The 17312-nt window shown below is 34.8% G+C and overlaps 1 protein-coding gene across 12 annotated transcripts; it reads right to left on the minus strand.

The window, feature by feature from the left end:
* Positions 1-70: 70 nt before the first annotated feature.
* On the minus strand, positions 71-10264 carry LOC132695811 (phospholipase A1-like). 12 transcript variants are annotated; one of them, XM_060660303.1, is made up of 6 exons: positions 10025-10263; positions 9845-9964; positions 9699-9788; positions 7330-8200; positions 1588-1647; positions 1397-1537 (listed from the first exon to the last, which is right to left on the minus strand). In XM_060660303.1, the coding sequence occupies exons 1-6, from the start codon at positions 10074-10076 to the stop codon at positions 1531-1533; spliced, it is 1200 nt and encodes a 399-aa protein (XP_060516286.1). In that variant the 5' UTR covers positions 10077-10263; the 3' UTR covers positions 1397-1530. The 12 variants fall into 12 exon arrangements, 11 of the variants coding, with proteins under 11 accessions (XP_060516291.1, XP_060516290.1, XP_060516294.1 ...); XM_060660304.1 differs by having other exon boundaries at positions 1404-1534; positions 10025-10264; XM_060660308.1 differs by lacking the exons at positions 9699-9788; positions 9845-9964; positions 10025-10263 and adding exons at positions 71-177; positions 614-1001 and having other exon boundaries at positions 1052-1534; positions 7330-7613.
* Positions 10265-17312: the final 7048 nt, after the last annotated feature.

Here is a 17312-nt window from a genome sequence, read left to right on the forward strand (position 1 = left end):
GTTGTCGTTTACTAACCAATCACAATATTGTGGCGTCGGCTAACCGAAGTGTCCAAGTGCCAGTAAATAACAAAAATAATGTGCGTTTTATTTTTATTGTACTGTTTATATTATATATAATGGGTGTTCTATGCGTAGAGCGGTCGGCTGTTGGTTCTCAAAAAGTATATTCCGGCCCTGAAAAAGCAAAGCGAATATTAAATTTTAATACGGAAAAATTTAACACTATCTCTTTCGATATTAATGGGTTTAGGCTGGGTTGAAAATGAAGCAACTTACCCCAGCGCAAAATAACACACACAAACAGATTACTGTTCCTACACAGACAGATTACTATCGCATAATACTAAAACAGTAATTAGTATTGTTTCATATATATTTTTATTGTATATAATTGCACTGTGGTACATTGCTTCATTTTAGAACACAATTTTAAGTATATGTGATCTTTCCTAGAGGCCTGAAGAAGGCAGCAAAATTTCCGAAACATTAGAATTCCATTTTTCATAAACCTTTAGTATCCTTTTCGTTAGAGAGCGAGCTGGATGGCGTTTATACATTTCTTGCCAGAATTCCATTTAAGAAATGTCAAACATTAAATATTCAGTCCTACCTGTTTTGAAGAGGAAGGCCTCCCATGCGGCTACTAGTTGCGCTACAGATATTGTTGGTAAAGTCAGAATAACTGTTGCATTGTCTGCTATTGAAGAAATTATGGAACAAGCTTTCAGCGTAATATTCATATGCTCTGCTGTGTGCGCAGCTTCCTGCCACATCGATTCCACAGCCAGGTTGAGTTTTGCCGCCATTTGGAAAATAATCCGCGTGTCCCATATTAATTCCGAATCCGAGGACGCCGTCGTTGGTGTGGATTACTTGTACAAATTGTCCATCAGTGGGGTCCAAACGGTTGCTTGTGTCGCGTTCTGAGAAAAGTGGTCCTGCAGGATCTAAACCTACCAGATATCTGATCCTTCCTCTTGTCGCCGCTCCAGCGTTACCTGAATGAATAATTAATTACGATAATGAAAAACGTGAAGCTTTTTAACACCTGTAATATGAGCTCCAAGGGAGTGTCCGACAATTGTAGTCCTCGCCAAACTCAAACCAATTTGACTTTCAAGTCTGGTCAGGAATGTCCCAACGTACTGTCCCACGCGAGTTACTGCCCTTTGGGCGGTTAGATAGTTGCTTCCAGCAATAGGACTCCAATCGACGACAATAACGTTTAAATTGTGGTTGGATAAGGCAGCGTTTTTGATGATATCGTTTACTGGTGATTGGTAGTGGTTTCTCCAACCGTGAATAATCACTAAAGTGTCTCTTCTATTGTCGAAGCCTGTTAGACTTAGGATATAAGGAATTTGACTGGATTTGATTGCAGTCCCCCGACTAGGATTGCTAGGATCGAAAAAGTGAAACGTCATATCCGCTTCAGTAGCGTATACTTGAATTGTAGCATTATTTAGGTCTTCCACTTCAATCAATCCGTCTTCTCTTTGGTATAGCAAATATCCTGGATTATATATATCATCTACTAGAAATAAACGAGTTTAGTAATATTTACCGCGTCGATTATAAAGTTACCTGGCAGGGCGGAAGAACAAGCGAAAGCTGCCAGGAAAATTACCAACGATTTCATTTTTTCTGCGAACATCAAACAACGTCTCTGAATATACTTTGTTTGTTGTAGGGTTTTTATAATAAACGGATCTAACTCAATCTTAATAAATTTTTGATAAGATTTGTATAATTTGGCTTTACTATAATATATTTAGAAATTTTATCAACAGATATCAAAATGAAATCCATTTAAAATGTCATTAGAAGGCCGAACAATTTGTTTTCTTTTCGCAAATCGTTAAAAATGCATCAATTAAACTACTTTTATTTATTGTATTCAAGAGATACTCAAAGCCGCTTTTAATGTATGTCCGGTTATTGCAAAAATTAGAAAATTAGTAAATAATAGCATTTTTGGAATAAACTCAATTTTGAATTGCCTTCTTAAATATACATTTGACATTATATAGTCGGTACGAATTGTGGTGGCATTGTCGGCAATAAAATGCCAAACAGAATAAAATATATTGTTAATCGTGTTGTTATACTTCAACAGATCTTGTTCCGCCCTAAATGTATATCTGATCCATGCTAGACAGCCGTCACTAACGATCACGATTATACTACTTGGGTGTAAGAGAGACAGAATTAGTTGTACTTGGCATTTATTAATTTAACTAGTAGGCTCATATTTAGAGATGGATTCATGTATTTTGTATGTAATAATAGAATATATGATATGCGAATATTTAAGTTGAATCTACATAAAAAATTAGGATATTTATTTAAATAAGCTATTGTCAAAAATTTCTGTCTATACTATAAAAATTAAAACAATACCAAAAGAATCAAAAAATTTAAAATATTATCATACCGTATAAAATATAATTTGCCAAGAGTAAACCATATTTAGTTTGTATGAAACACCTTCATCATCAAAGCCAAAATTGGAACTGCTACTACTATCTTGTTCCTGCAGACCACTGTGGAACTTTCTCAAAATCGATGTAATTATATTGTGTACACACCCTGTATAAAGCGTCTTTTACTTATCTCCGAATTTCAATGTCGACAAACCTTGATAAATATAAAAAATTGTATAAGTAATAAGGATTTCCAATTATAATATTTTAAGTATCTGGCGTGCCCTGCATGATAGACGTAACCTGAAACTCTCTCTCTCTCTCTCAACACAATATTCAAGACTGTTCAAACAAAATTATCCCATGTTTTATAGTTTCTCATTTATGGAAAATAATTTATCCACAAAAACGGCAATTTTCAGTGTCTTTTAGATTTTTTTACTCATAATTAACACACCCTGTACATAATTGAAAAAAGTCCGCAAATAGAGGTTATAGCCCTGGATCATCCACGTTTCCGGGTCCAACAATTTTTCTAAAATAGTAAACGGTTTTCGAGAAAATAAGTTTTTTCTAAAAGCATTCGGTGCGCCATAATAATCATTATCGCGCCTTGACTGAGCCTCCGAAATAGCGATTTTAATATGGATTTTTTTAAATATTCCGAGCAGCGTATGTGACAGACGAAAACCGCAAATACAAAAATTGTAGCTCTTGATGCGGCCTATGACACTGTTGGAAACGATTAGTCATATTTTGTACGATTTTTGTTTTGCGGTTAATAATTTACTCTGTAAAAGATGAATTTCCTAAGGTCTTTTACATTTTTGTCTATAATTTGAAAACCCTGTATATAAATAAATGTAAATAAATGTTATTGAACTTGGTCTTCCACGTCTGCTGCTTAAAGAATTTTGCCTATAGGGTGAACGATTATGGAGGAAAACATATTTTTCTGGAAGCCAAAATTACAAAAAAAAAATCAAAACATTTGAAAAAATACTTGGTAAAATTTGATTGCACCGAATTTCTACTCTTTAATGGTGGACACGAACTATTACTTCCTTGCTAAATTTGAAGTTGATATCTACAAATTTAGGACACCCACATTTTTCAGTTAGCACGGAATTCGGGAACACCCTGTACAAAAATTTTAGGTGTCTATGGGGGCTATATCGCAATGTAAAAGAAAGTGATATCTGAATCATAGTCTTTCAGTTATAAACAATTTTCAATAAAAGGAGGGCTCACTTTTCAGTTTCTTTGAATTTGCGGCGCACCCTGTATATTTTTGAAAAATTGTCAAGAATAAAAGTTTATGAAACCGTATCTTTTGCGTCGTTTGGTTGATTAATTTCTTCGGTCTCGTGAGCGTTTTTTGAAAAATGATGTTTTTTGCAGACCCTTGCGCACGCGACTTTTTATTTTTTTAGAATACTTCCCGACCCCCCAGCCCCCCATTTTCAACAGGTTCCGTCAAAAGGCAAAACTATATATATGTGCCAAATAAGAAGCCGATTGCTTCAAATTTCGGACACTTATCGTGCTTCATAACAATGTCCAAAAAATCAGTCGAAAATCGCGAAAAAAGATGAATGCCGGCATCCGATCGAGGCCATTTCTTATAAGCTTATGTGTTTCGTGGAGGGTTAAAAAGAAGGAAAATTTCACTTTTGTAGCTCCAATGGTTCGAAAGTTATTCAGGAAAAACCAAAAGACTAGAACGAAGATCGGAGAATGGACAAACAGACAAAAAAATTTTTTTTTCGACTGTGATCATTTCTGTACCAATCGCGATCCCATAGGAACTACCGTTACCGAGATATAAAATTTACAGTTACTACTGCAGAATCATCATGCATTGCCTCACAATATTTTTATTAGAAAATATTTTGCACTGGGCCCTACACTAATTCTATGGCATACAATGGTAAGGAGGCAATCTTAAAATTTCATGACCCATTTCAGCAATTATTTTGTCTGTACTATACGGCAAGTTTGTTCAGTAATATTTGACAATTTTTAACAACTCACATTCTAGACCATTTTGTGGGTAATCGTTTCTTTTCTTATCGATGCATTTGATACACTTTCACTAACTCCAGAATAATATTGTGCATTATCCATAATAAGTAAAGACGGTTTTTCGAGTTTCCGCAGCAGTTTTTTAAAAATGCGACCTTGTTTTGTAGTAGAAACTATTGTAATTATCCGGTAATTGGTGCTATCTCTGTCAACTGTATGACACCGGGGCGTAATAAATAAATAATAAATAAATAAATAAATAAAACCTATATTATTTTAAGCTCGACGAAGGTAAGCTGAGCTGTTAACTTAACCGAGTATGTAAAAAGACAATGCAAATTTAATTTAGTATACTAATTTTACATATAAAGATCTTAGAGCATTAAATCAAAAAAGAAAAACGATAAAAAAGCAATATCAAATAAAGAGAACTGATTAACAATTTAGGTAGTTAGTTAGTTTAGGAAATTTAAAAGCGCAATGAGAGATTTTTCTTAAATCTAAAGTTTAGAATATCTTTACATTTATAGATTGGAGAATGTTGGAAACCTGCGTATCAAATCTGAGTTCTTATCATAATACCCCAGTTTTTACATTCGTCAACAGCTGGAATTTTTATAATAAATATATTCAAGTATTCCTAGTATTTATTTAGTCTCCTTGCCGCTTGTATTTGCGTGTCATCACCATACCTGTGACCGTCGAACTCACCAAAGCAACCACGCATATCTGCTGTATAAATAATGCAGAAAAGAGGTCCCAATAATCAGCCTTGAGGCACCCCACTGCCAGCTTCTAAGGCTTGATAATTAGGAATCAATTGAATCGTCTTAAATTTAAACCCGTGGTATTTTAACTTGGCACAGATTATAGCATGATTGAGGATATCGAAAGCTTTACTATAATCAAATAAGGCCAAAGCCCATGTTTCCCCTTTATCTGCTGCTGAAAGAATATCATTCAAAACTTTAAACAATGCCGTAGCCGTACTGTACGCTTTGCGTAATAGACAAACGCAGAACACTGGCATGTAAATTTTGCGACTATTAGTATACGAGTGGAAGCAGGTAAAATGCTGACCGACTATGCCATAGTTACATTTTCTGGTGTCTTCGCATGTCCACCCTACATGAACTAGTTTTAAATTTTATTAACTTACCATTTGCTTTTAGTAAATAAATGGAGACGATTTTAAATAGTCCATTTATTTATATTGGTATATAATTACAATAATAAAAGTTCTTTGTCTCCTTCTGCATAAGGCGAAGAGTCAGCAGTTTCCAGATAATAGTTTCCGGTTATTCTAGAACGCAAAAATCGTTTATTGCTCCTATTTTAGATCTACGATTTCAAATACTTACGAGTCATCCAATATGTACCCGCCCATACGGGTTTTTTCATTTTGCTCACATTTTCCGTTGATGTAGTCATCGTAACTCGTGCATCTTCTAGCGATGAAGTTATTATTTACAATCGATTCGGCGTAATACACGTACGATCTCCCGTGAGAGCAGATGAAATCTATCCAACACCCCGGTTGATTTTCACCCCCGTTCGGCCAGAAATCCAAATGTCCAACTTTATAGTTCGCGCCTAGTAAGCCGGCATCCGTGTGAATAACTTGAACATATTTGGCATCGGATTCATCGAGTCTGTTGTCTTTATCGTTTTCAAAATACAAAGGACCGGCCGGGTCAAGACCAATAATATAAGCCAAGTCGCCGCCATTTTCTTTTCCAGCATAACCGGCGATATGGGCACCTAGACTATGACCGACGACTTTAATATTTTCCAAGGGGTAGTTGTTCGTTTCGGATAGAGTTCTAATAAAATCACCCACGTATCTGCCCACTCCTTCTACGGACAAGCAGGAGTTTATGTAATCCCAATTAGCCAAACTGTCCCAACATACGGTAATGATGTTCACGTCGTGATTGGTCAGCAATGATTCCCTAATTTGGGTAGTAACCGAGGACGAGTTGCAGTTGTTCATCCAGCCATGGATTATGAATACCGTAGACAACCGTTCGTTGAATTGAGTTATCGATTTGATTTTGTTTGCTTCGTTACACGACACTGCTTTTCCTTCCTCATCTTTTCTGTTGTAAACCCTAAACGAGACGTCCGATTCGGCTACTCGTGGCGAAGGAGACGCCGATGTCAAATTAATTTTTTTCTGCGAGGACGTCAGCTCTTGTAACTGCCGAATTTGCGATAATAAGTCGATATTGTCTGAAACATACTCAATTCTTATTTCCTTAAGTAATATTAAGTATAATTGTGCCGTACTTACCCCGATATAGAGTACCTCCGAGAACTAGAGGAGCTACGCAATAGACAAGCAGCAGGGACCGCATTTTCACACGGAAGTATCGGAACTAACGAAAACTTAAGTCCTCGAACATCTTGGACGTAAATCGCGTAAAGTACTCTCGAAAACTGATATACGTCACCCAAACACTTGTTTGCGCATTTAAGTACGCCGATTTTATAAAAGTACCTCGTCATTTTAGAAATAAATTTTGTGCATATTTTATAAATTTATTTATTATAGAAAAACCACACGCCACCTCAAAGCCCAATGTCGCCCAACGCGTACGGTGAGTCGTCGTTAGTTTTCAGATAATAGTTTCCCGTCACCCTAAATCACGAAAAGTACAGATTTAATTAGAAATTTAGTATTTTTATTTCCGTTTTAGCCCGAAATGTCGAGCTTAAGAAAAATTGGCTTTGAGAAAACATAATGAAATTCATTTGCAAGTCCTTTTATTCTGTCCAATAAGCGCCCCGAAGCCGTGGACGTTAAGTAAGGATTATGATATTATAGCTGAGACAGTTTCATAAAAATAAAAAGGAAGAAATGAATAATTTTACTTACGAGATATCCAGCACGTAGCCACCCATATCGATTTTTGAGTTGTTCGTGCATTTACCTCCGATGTAATTATTATAACTGTCGCACTGGCGACTGACAAAACTGTCGTTGAGCAGCGACTCAGTGTAATATTGGTGCGATCTTCCATGCGAGCAAGTGCCTACGATGTCGAAGTCACAACCGGGTTGATTGAAACCACCATTGGGCCAAAAATCGATGTGACCTATTTCAAAATTGACTCCCAGAAACGAAGCGTCGGTGTGAATTACTTGGACGTAATTGGCATCAGTTATGCTCAATCTAGAATCGGGTAGCTGTTCAAAAAATAGGGGCCCTGCTGGATCTAGACCGACGATGTAGTCTAGGGTTCCGTTGGTCTGTTTTCCTGCGTATCCAGCGATATGAGCACCTAAGCTATGGCCGACGATTGTTATTTTGCCCAAATCGTAATTATTTAGTGTAGATAATGAGAGGACGAATTCGCCCAAGTACCTTCCAACTGGTGCCACCGCAGCAAAGGACGAAATATAATCTTTATAAGCATACTCATCCCAACATACGGAAAAAACATTAACATCATGGTTTTCCAAAATTGCGGATGTGATATCGGTAATTATGGTGGATGATTGGCAATTGTTGATCCATCCGTGAACAATAAACAGGGTAGGAAGACTTTTATCAAATTTGGTGTTCGTCTCTATTTCTTCCACTTCTTCCCTGGTGACTTCAACCCCTGTAGTGTCACCTTTTCTGTACAAAAGATACGTCACATCCTCTTCTTCCACGTCCGACAGCAAATTTAAACTAATCGCTTGATTAGATTTTTCGAGATTCTGTGTTAGTTTTTTCAATAGTTGTACCTGCGCCATGCGTTCTGCAACATAAACCTAAATAACGACCCCAATCTAATGCAATAAATAAACCATTATTTGCAATTACTGTTCATTTTTATACCTTGCAACGCATTGGACGTCAAAGCAGCACAAATGATAATCGTGCCCACCGACAGTCTCATGTTTATCGACCTTTCGCACAATGTGAATTGATAGAAACGCTATTGAGTCTGGCTATTTAAATCCATTAAAAAAAAAGTAACTTTGTAAGACATGATAAGATTTTTGGAACGGGTCGGTTTAAGAGCCTGCACATTTTTAAGTGTCACTTACAGTATTGCAGTATTGAGTAGCTACTTTATATAAACTTTTAGTTCCGTTTTAGTAAAACGCATATTCATACCAACTCATTTTAATTAGACAGTTTTATTTCATCTTACATAATTGTTCGATAAAACTTCAACTTTGCCATCTGAAATGCGAAAACATGGAAACTTGAGGAGCGTTATTGGCCCTACAGTTAATTTCGAACAAACTTCTTTATTTGCAATATTCACGTGATTTAAGGTGAGACAAAGCGGCGTCGGTAAGGGGCAAATTGGTGCTACACTTGGATCTGAAACAAAACTAATACAAACGCGAATTTTTAGATTTACCCACCCCAACTAAAACAGTGCCAAGGTCGATTTATGAATAGAAATCGATAGGGGATGATCAACAATTGACGTGTGAGAAATGCCTTTTCCTTATGTTTATTGACTCTGACAGTCAGGGGGGTGGGGGGTCAAAAAACGCCGAAACGTAAAAGTTTGATAAACAGTTCGACTAGTTAACCATCTTGAAAACAAATTACGGACGTATCACCAAAAGTTTGGTATTTACAAATACGCTTACATTCGTAAGATATTAAACCTGGAATTAAATATTAAGTACCATCTATAAAAATAAAATTGCTTGATGGATTATTTAAACGGAGCCTTTGTAACTAATCCATCTGTCTATTACAAATCTGTTGTAAATTATTATTGTTTACGGTGCCTCGAAATGTCACGATTTAAATTAATATTCAGCAAGCTTTTTTTTTTAATTTTAGGCGGATGCGCCAGGCTTGTGTAGTTTGCTGTTTCTCATCGGAAATGTTTCGAAAGCTCTAGTTGACTCTTAGTTGCCGCTGTGTTGAAATTCTAGTTTAATTGATTAAATCCTGAAATATAATTCATTCTCTATACTAATTCCCTCACGGAATACTTAAAATAATATCCATACGTTTAGCGAAATTCAAGTGTAAAATCTGATAAAAGATAAAAAAAATACTTTTCTAATCTCATCAGGTTCTGCAGGTGCAAACAATCAAGTTCTAGAAGTTAAATAATTAACCTTATCTTTGTTGGTTGATGTCGCAACAAATAGAGAATTTCCATTCAGATAGTACGATTTGTTACAAATTGTTAGTTTGTTAAACTGGGAAGCTTATTTCAAAAAATTAAGATTTATCGAAATCAAAAAAATCTAGAAAAAAAAACAAGAAACCTATCTTACCGATTTTCCCACTGTAAACAAGGTCTCCATTGTTTTTCACATTCAAATGCAGAGCCAGCTCATTAGGCACAACTGTAATTTCTAAACACACTGAAAAATGGTTTCTTCCCAAATATTAGCAGAATGTTTGTTTGTTATAAACTTACTTTCGTTCTGAGGAAAATTTGTTAAAGTAATTTTCGCACAGCATTCGTACTGCAATGCGGAAATGAATTCGCATTTTTCCAAATGGACATACCGCGATTTCTTAGCACATTTGATTGTTCCTAAAATAAGAAATCTATCGATTAACAAGCATTGAATTTGTAAAGTAATTTATTACGAACCACAAACTGCGAAAACCAAAGCGACAGGAAGCGAATATTTTCGTATTTCCATCACTTGATGTGGTCAGTAAAAAAATGAACGGGATACGAATTATTACGTTTTTAATAACAATTTCATGGTAATGATCGTTACAACAATTTGTACTGTTTCGATAATCGTTCACAGTCGAACTGCTATTTGCGAAATTCTATTCCATTTGAAAAATGATGTTTTGTAAAATCTATTAAGCTCCGAATTGCCAGTTCATTGTGATTTGCGTAATACAATTTATTATAATGTTGCCGCCGTATTTTCCGAAAATTTTACCGCGTTTTTTTTATAGTATGACATAAATGAAACAATGGATACTTCCAAACCTTTTAGCGTTTTCTTATCAAACCAATATACTCAGTTTTCTCGGCATGCCAATTGTATTTTTGAATATTAGTAATTGTTCTCCTGATATTACTGAAACAATAAAATTTGTTTTTTACAAATGACTATTAATTTTTACAATCTTCCCATATCAACTTTAGAACAAATATTTGTTGATGGTGTTGAATGTCAAAATAGTATCCGACATGTGTGGTAAACTTTTTAAGTCACTCGTTTATTAAAAACTCGCTCCGCTCGGGTCAAATAAACTCGTGCGATAAAATACTGGAAATGTCCGAGGTGGGTCGCATCCATGCGAGACGAAACTGACGTTGCAAAGTGACGCTTCCCGCATGCTAGATCGATGTGTAATTAGGCATTTTATGGACGGGAGTAGAATTACGGTTAAAATTAGTGAAACTGCTAAGTATAAATTTAAAAAAATAGTGCATTTTAAAAACTAGTAAAGATATTAAAAATCGCTGAAATATAAAAAAGAAAAAAATTTTGTATATACGTATAAAATCCATGTATGTTTTTATATTTTTCTAGGTACGAGCCCGGACCCTGAAGAGAGAAGGTGTGAGTTAGAAACGTGACGAATCATCGCTACTGATCGGCCTGACTTGACTTTTCTAAATTGGCCTTAAAAGGTCAGTATTAGTGTGAGCGATAATTCGAAACTGACATCATGTTTCTAAGCGATCGGCCATAAGGGTCCACGAAATACACAGGCAGTTCACAACTTTTTGTTTAACGGAAAGCATTTCATACTTTTACTTCTATCAGCCATTCCTATAAAAATGTACAAATTAATCGTCCTTTAGTGGAGCAATATGTACTAAAACCAAACAAGAATTCCCCCTAAAGTTGCTGTTACAAACAAGAAACAATAGCCAAATAAATTGTCTCCATTTTTTCCATTTTTTTCAATCTGGAATAATGTACAATTGAAATTCGCAAACGATGGGTTTGTTGTTGGCTGGTAAGCGTTGATATATGTAAATAAGCGACACAAAGTTATTTGTAAAAAATTAAATATGAAAGATTACTTCGCCGACATCGTTCGGTCAGTTTATTATCACCTGTTGTAAAGCGAATGGCGCCTGCTACCCACACACTCCGTATATTTCTCCTCGTAGAGCTAAACGAAATCAAACGTAAATTATCGACTCGCTTTATTTCCCCTTTTTTTTTGAAAGCCGTGCAATTCTAGTTCAGCCAATTTCTATAACTACTATAATGGTAATTGTTCATCGCTGAACATAAACTTTGCGTTAGCCATTATTACCCTCGTTAATGTGTCAGACGGGTTACTTCAACGTGATAAATTTTACCAAGAAAAACCCGCCCCCGTTGTTATAGTTTTTTTTTTATTTAATTTTCTCGAAATGCTACTTGATCAGTCTAAGTAAGATACTTCTATGAAACATAACAACAACCTTGAAAACAATGCTTTATTATAATTTGAACAATAATACAATCCTAGGCATCTAAGCGCTAGCAAAAAAAGAAATGAACGTACAAAATAATAGTACACAGTTTCTTGACATTTTCTTATTATTTTTATTATAAACAGTTAAAGAAAGATTCAACCTCTGAAAGTAGATAGAAAATATATAAACTTAAGCTGTAAAATAATTTCTCTAACCCAACAGGGATAACGACAGGATTTCTCTTCATCCATCCATCCACATTTTTTTTGGTTTATCTTTAACGTCAAATGTTGCTTTGAAGTTTTTTATAGTCCTAAAATTAAAAGAACAATTTACCGGTTTGTATGACTAAATTGTTCTTACTAATATCTGTATTAATATGTTATCAATATTTGCGTTCTTTTTTTTCCTTTAGTTGGGATGCATAATAATGTTGGAATGGTAAGCTAATCAAAAGCTGATCTTCTGCAATCAAGTTGGTATAATAGAACCGGGGTATTTATAAAGGAAGCTTAGTGCGCGATCCCTAGCTAATATGAAATTTTGAATAAGAACTGCTATGTCATTTAGGCAAGTGCGTTCGCAGTAACAATCAACTCATTTAAAAGTCTTACAACTTAATTTACTTCCTTTCGCTTCGTAGACAGGGACAATATAAACCCAATTATTTACTTATCATTTTAAAAGCTCACTTAAAAGCTGTCTATTCCCTAGAGGGGGATTAAAAAGAAATCCATTTGACTTCTCTACATTTTCTTTTACGTTTGGCAGTAGAACTGCGACGGCGTGATGGTTTTCAAAATTCGATTATCGAATACGAAAAATCGTACAAGAAATAGAGGTTCTTCTGAATGAAATCATCCTAAAAAGCGTAGGTAATATTGGTTTGGTCCCGTTTGGCAGCTTCAAATTGAAACTTAAATATAAAAAATTAACTAGGAAAGTAGTGGCAGTGAGATTTAAAAACTGTATTTTTAGGAAAATGGACACTTCATGGTCATGTAACATAAAGAAAAATTAATGTTCCAATTTTTTTTTCATAATGCAAAAATGTGTAGTAGCCATCCCTTGGAAATCTGTGCTTTTTGCAATATTAAATAATATTTGTATCTGATTATAATTATGTAATTAAAATATCTATGTCTATTAATTTATAGTTAAGAAAGATCCCGATGTGTCCGCTCTGTATACGAAGACATGGATATAAAATGGCATCCATTGCAACAATGTATCCTCTCGGTATACAAAACTCATAAATTTCGTTTGTGTGCTTTACTAAAAACGAATACGCAAAAAGGAACGTTTCAATAAAACTTTATGCAAACACCCGCACCTAAACAATATTTACTCTCTTAAACTATCGTGGGAACTTTTGCTCGAACGACATTTTCTTTGGTTCTGGTACTAATATCTCTATACCAATCGTCTTTCGTCAAGTAGTGAACTCGATTTTAATTAAATTTTAACAGAGAGTACAGAGATAGTGTCGTCAAGAGCGGAACAGACAAAGTTCATCAGTTTCTTGTTAGTAAGAATGTTTTAGGGTTCCTACATACCCCACGTGAACAGCTGTAAATCAGCTAGTTTATCTGTTTGTCGTCAGACCGACCTAAGTGACTAATGATGTCAGAGGCATCTTTAATTAATTTCCCCCACCTATGTTGATAACTATAAGATAAGACCCTACTGTCACCAGCCTTGTTGTAGGTTCCCGAACTTTATAAATTTAATTTCGACATTTTATCAATCGGCTTTCTGCGTCGTGATCCTTTTTAACCGTCTCGAATAACTGGTTATCTCGGTGTGATCTAAACACACTACGGCATTAGTTTCTACCCTCGATAGGTGCTTAAAAAAATGAACTGGTATTATATTATCGTCTCTAAAGCCTGCTTTACATGCTGCATGTCTATCATAACGATAGCTGATTTGGCGCACGATATTATTATAGACTATGTAATATTTTTCACTTTCAGTTAACTCCTGTATATTAAACATTTTTATTCGGAATTCATTACTTAAATTAAAAGTTTGTTAAAATAACATGGAAAAGAAAAAAAAACGTGATTCTAAAATTCAAGTTCGAAAATAGATTTAAACTAAAGTCACATAGCTTGTTTTTATAAAATGAATCGGATTTATAAAAGAAAAAAATTCCTGCAATATTGTCATTATAGTTACTGCTTCTCAAAAACGATAAAATACGTACAAAATTGAAAACTTGTAGTTGTAGTTTTTGACTCAATTTTTTTTTTTTAATTTTTATTTATCTATTTATTTTTTGATAAAGACACGGTGTTGTCGAAACAATTGTCATGTCAAAATATATAATTTCGTGAAAATCTGAACTTTTAGTTCTTATTTATTTTGATTTTTTTTCTCAAAAACGATAAAAGACGTACAAAATTGAAAACTTCAAAAACTACATGAAACAAGTTTAAGATCATAAGGACACTTCCAGCTAAGGCAGTAAAACCAAATCGATTGCTTGTCCAATTTCTTCTAAAAAGATGAAATTTTGTTATTTGTGGGAACTTTGTCTTCTGGCATCTTTAAAATATCCGACTAAAATATTTACAGCAATAAGAATTTATGATACCGTTTATTAAGGTAAAATTATTTGTTATACTCAAAAAATTTGCGTGAATAATTCAGAATGTTTAAATAAGTACATTAAGCGGGTCACATAGGCACCGGGTATGTTACGTCCAAACATCACACTGTATTTCATTATTGCTTAGGCTTAAGTTGGAATTCTGGGTAATTACTTCAAGTACCCACTACATAAGCCAGAATATTGCGTATAGCCGGATTTGTTGCCTTTGATTTGATCTAAATCGAAAATCTTGAAATTACAAACTTGCTTTTACGTAGTAATTAATATCGGTTACTAATTATAATTTATCCCACTTCTGACAATAAACAAATTGTGGAATATTCCAAGTCGAACGTTTTTTTTTCCACGTCCGACCCCGTAATTTTAAGTGACTTTCCAGAACGCGAAGTCAGTTGAGTAAATTGTTGACTTAAATAATTTGTTTCGTCCATTTATCCACCAAAAAGGCCGTTAAAAATTCTCCGCAAAGCAAAATTTCTCTCGACACACCTATGTTTATGCAAATAAAATACCATATAATGATACATTATAAAGGAATTGTTGACAGTTTGTACAAAAGATTATGGTAATCGGTTGAGTTATTTCGCGGCAGTTTAATTTTTTTTTAATATCTCTCGCGGAAATCAGGTTATTTAGCGTTGATTTATGTTTCTAGTGTAATTTCGAGCACAAACAGTAAAAGAGAGTTTGTCCCTTGTTACAATGAAATGGAAATAAAAACTACCAAATCGTAATTATTTTGTAAATCCGGGATGATGCCGAAAATTATGCGCGCTTCATGTTCCTGGTTTTATTCTTAACTACACAGCCAATAAGTCATTTGTGACTCCTACTAAAATATACTCCTCTCGCTTTAAAGACCTTTCTTTCTCTGCACCTTAAATCGACCACATGTTATTTCTGCTACCCGATATCGACTCCTTTTACGTGCTAAATGAATTCTTTATACATGCAGGGGATAGAGTTTACAGTAAACTATCCAAAAGTCCATTTGACGAAACGGTTTAAAAACTTGATATAAGGTACACACGTTTTAAATCATGATTTAACCGGCGGCTGCATGCGTGCCAATGTTGCCGTTTCATATTTATTTTCTGATTTCGTATTGAAATTATTCAAACTTAACATTATCATGGAGACGACTTTTGAAGCTGTTATCGCCAAGAGCTACAGATATAGTACATACGTCAAAGAGCAATAACAACATTTTCCGTGTGTTAAACCATTGAGCATTTATTACTATAAAAGTTAACCAAACATCTCAGCTATGTTTGAGACAAGTTTCCCCTACTCAATGCATCGCCTTTCAGTTCAGAAAGAAAATTAAATAAATATGAAAGACTATGACTTTAATAAGAGTTTCATCGCGCCTTGGGTTATCCTTTCACTATTTTGCCGTCTCAGTTATATATTACCACACCTCCGATAAGGCCGTTTGTATTTGTTTATATGTATAATTTAAGTTAATCAAGTTGTTAAGTAGTCCACGAATTAAATAAATGAAAATCTTCTACTCCAAGGGGCTGGACATTGATCTTCTCCACTCACCATTTTTCTTGCACCTCACAATATTGGTTAGTATAATTTCTGTTTCGTATTGTACTAATATTGTTTATAGGTGCAAAATATAAAGATTATTACTATACTAGCATTACCTTGAGTTACTATTGATGCAATTTTATATATGTAAATAACAAATAATTAATGCTTTCACGTCGTGTTTTAAAGAGGAACAAAAATTGTACTCTGCGATAGCTTCTAGGAGTATCGCTGGCGGTTGCTGTCAAAGACTTAATTCCTTCACAACTCGGCAACGCTGTTACTGGAGCCAGATGAGCAGTGATGATGGGGCGGAGCACGGGGGACACTTTGGTCGACTACACACGTCGTGGAAGAACCCGACTCGGTTAATGATTTGTTGCGTGGGAAGAGTCGAAAGTAGTATGTTTTAATAGAACCAACCGAACCAAACTGAATTACTTTTCACACCTCGCCGTCCCAAATTGTTCTCTTTGTTTCTCAATGTTTCGTTTAGTTTTATTTTTGCACCGCTCCAACGTCCAATTTTTTTTTTGATATATGTCTTTACTTTACGTAATTCATGTTCCCTCTTTAACCGAGCTTTTAACTGATGACGACGATTGTTTTCTTAAGATATAGGTGTCACACGAATAGCATGTGCTGCATCAAGTTCTTTTCTTTACCGCTAATCAAAACGCATAAATTTTCCCCGACAATTGCCGTGCTCTGCGAATCTCACCATAAGAAACAGATACTGCATCAAAGCACTCCCACGCATTTTGGTGATATCAGAATCGCGAAACGCATCGCTGCATGTTTTTGTATTTTATCAGCGGCTAAAACATTTTTCAAGACGACTCGCTATACGAAAGATACCTGTTACAACGGCCTTGGAAATCAGCTTCAGAGCCGTCTTGCTGTTTAATCACCCTATAAAATCTAATGGTCGATTAAAAAATATAAACAACTTAATTTTATAAGCAATTGTTTTGGATCCGATAGTTTATGGGTGATTTTAAACGTCTGGTATTATGTTTTGTGTACACAACAAAACCCCTGTTGTCGTTTGTCTTTGTGAGCACTGCTTATTTTTACATTTTCGTTACTCGTTTAAAGTCACAAATTTCTGCTGATCAGTTGTTGTTGATTTAGCAAAATTAAAATTGTTTCGAAAAACCAAAACATCATATCCAAGACATATTTGCATATTTAATTGTTTCTTATGTCAATCAAAACATTTTTCCATTTGTTTTGGCTGGATTTGGCACTAAAGATACCTTGGTATTACTTTGTTATCTTTACGACGTGTTCGGCGAGACAAAAAAACTATTTCTAAAGCAAATTATTTCAAATGAGCAA

The sequence above is a fragment of the Cylas formicarius genome, unplaced genomic scaffold, assembly GCF_029955315.1.
Source record: "Cylas formicarius isolate icCylForm1 unplaced genomic scaffold, icCylForm1.1 PGA_scaffold_12__32_contigs__length_19106922, whole genome shotgun sequence".
NCBI classification, from domain to species: domain Eukaryota; kingdom Metazoa; phylum Arthropoda; class Insecta; order Coleoptera; family Brentidae; genus Cylas; species Cylas formicarius.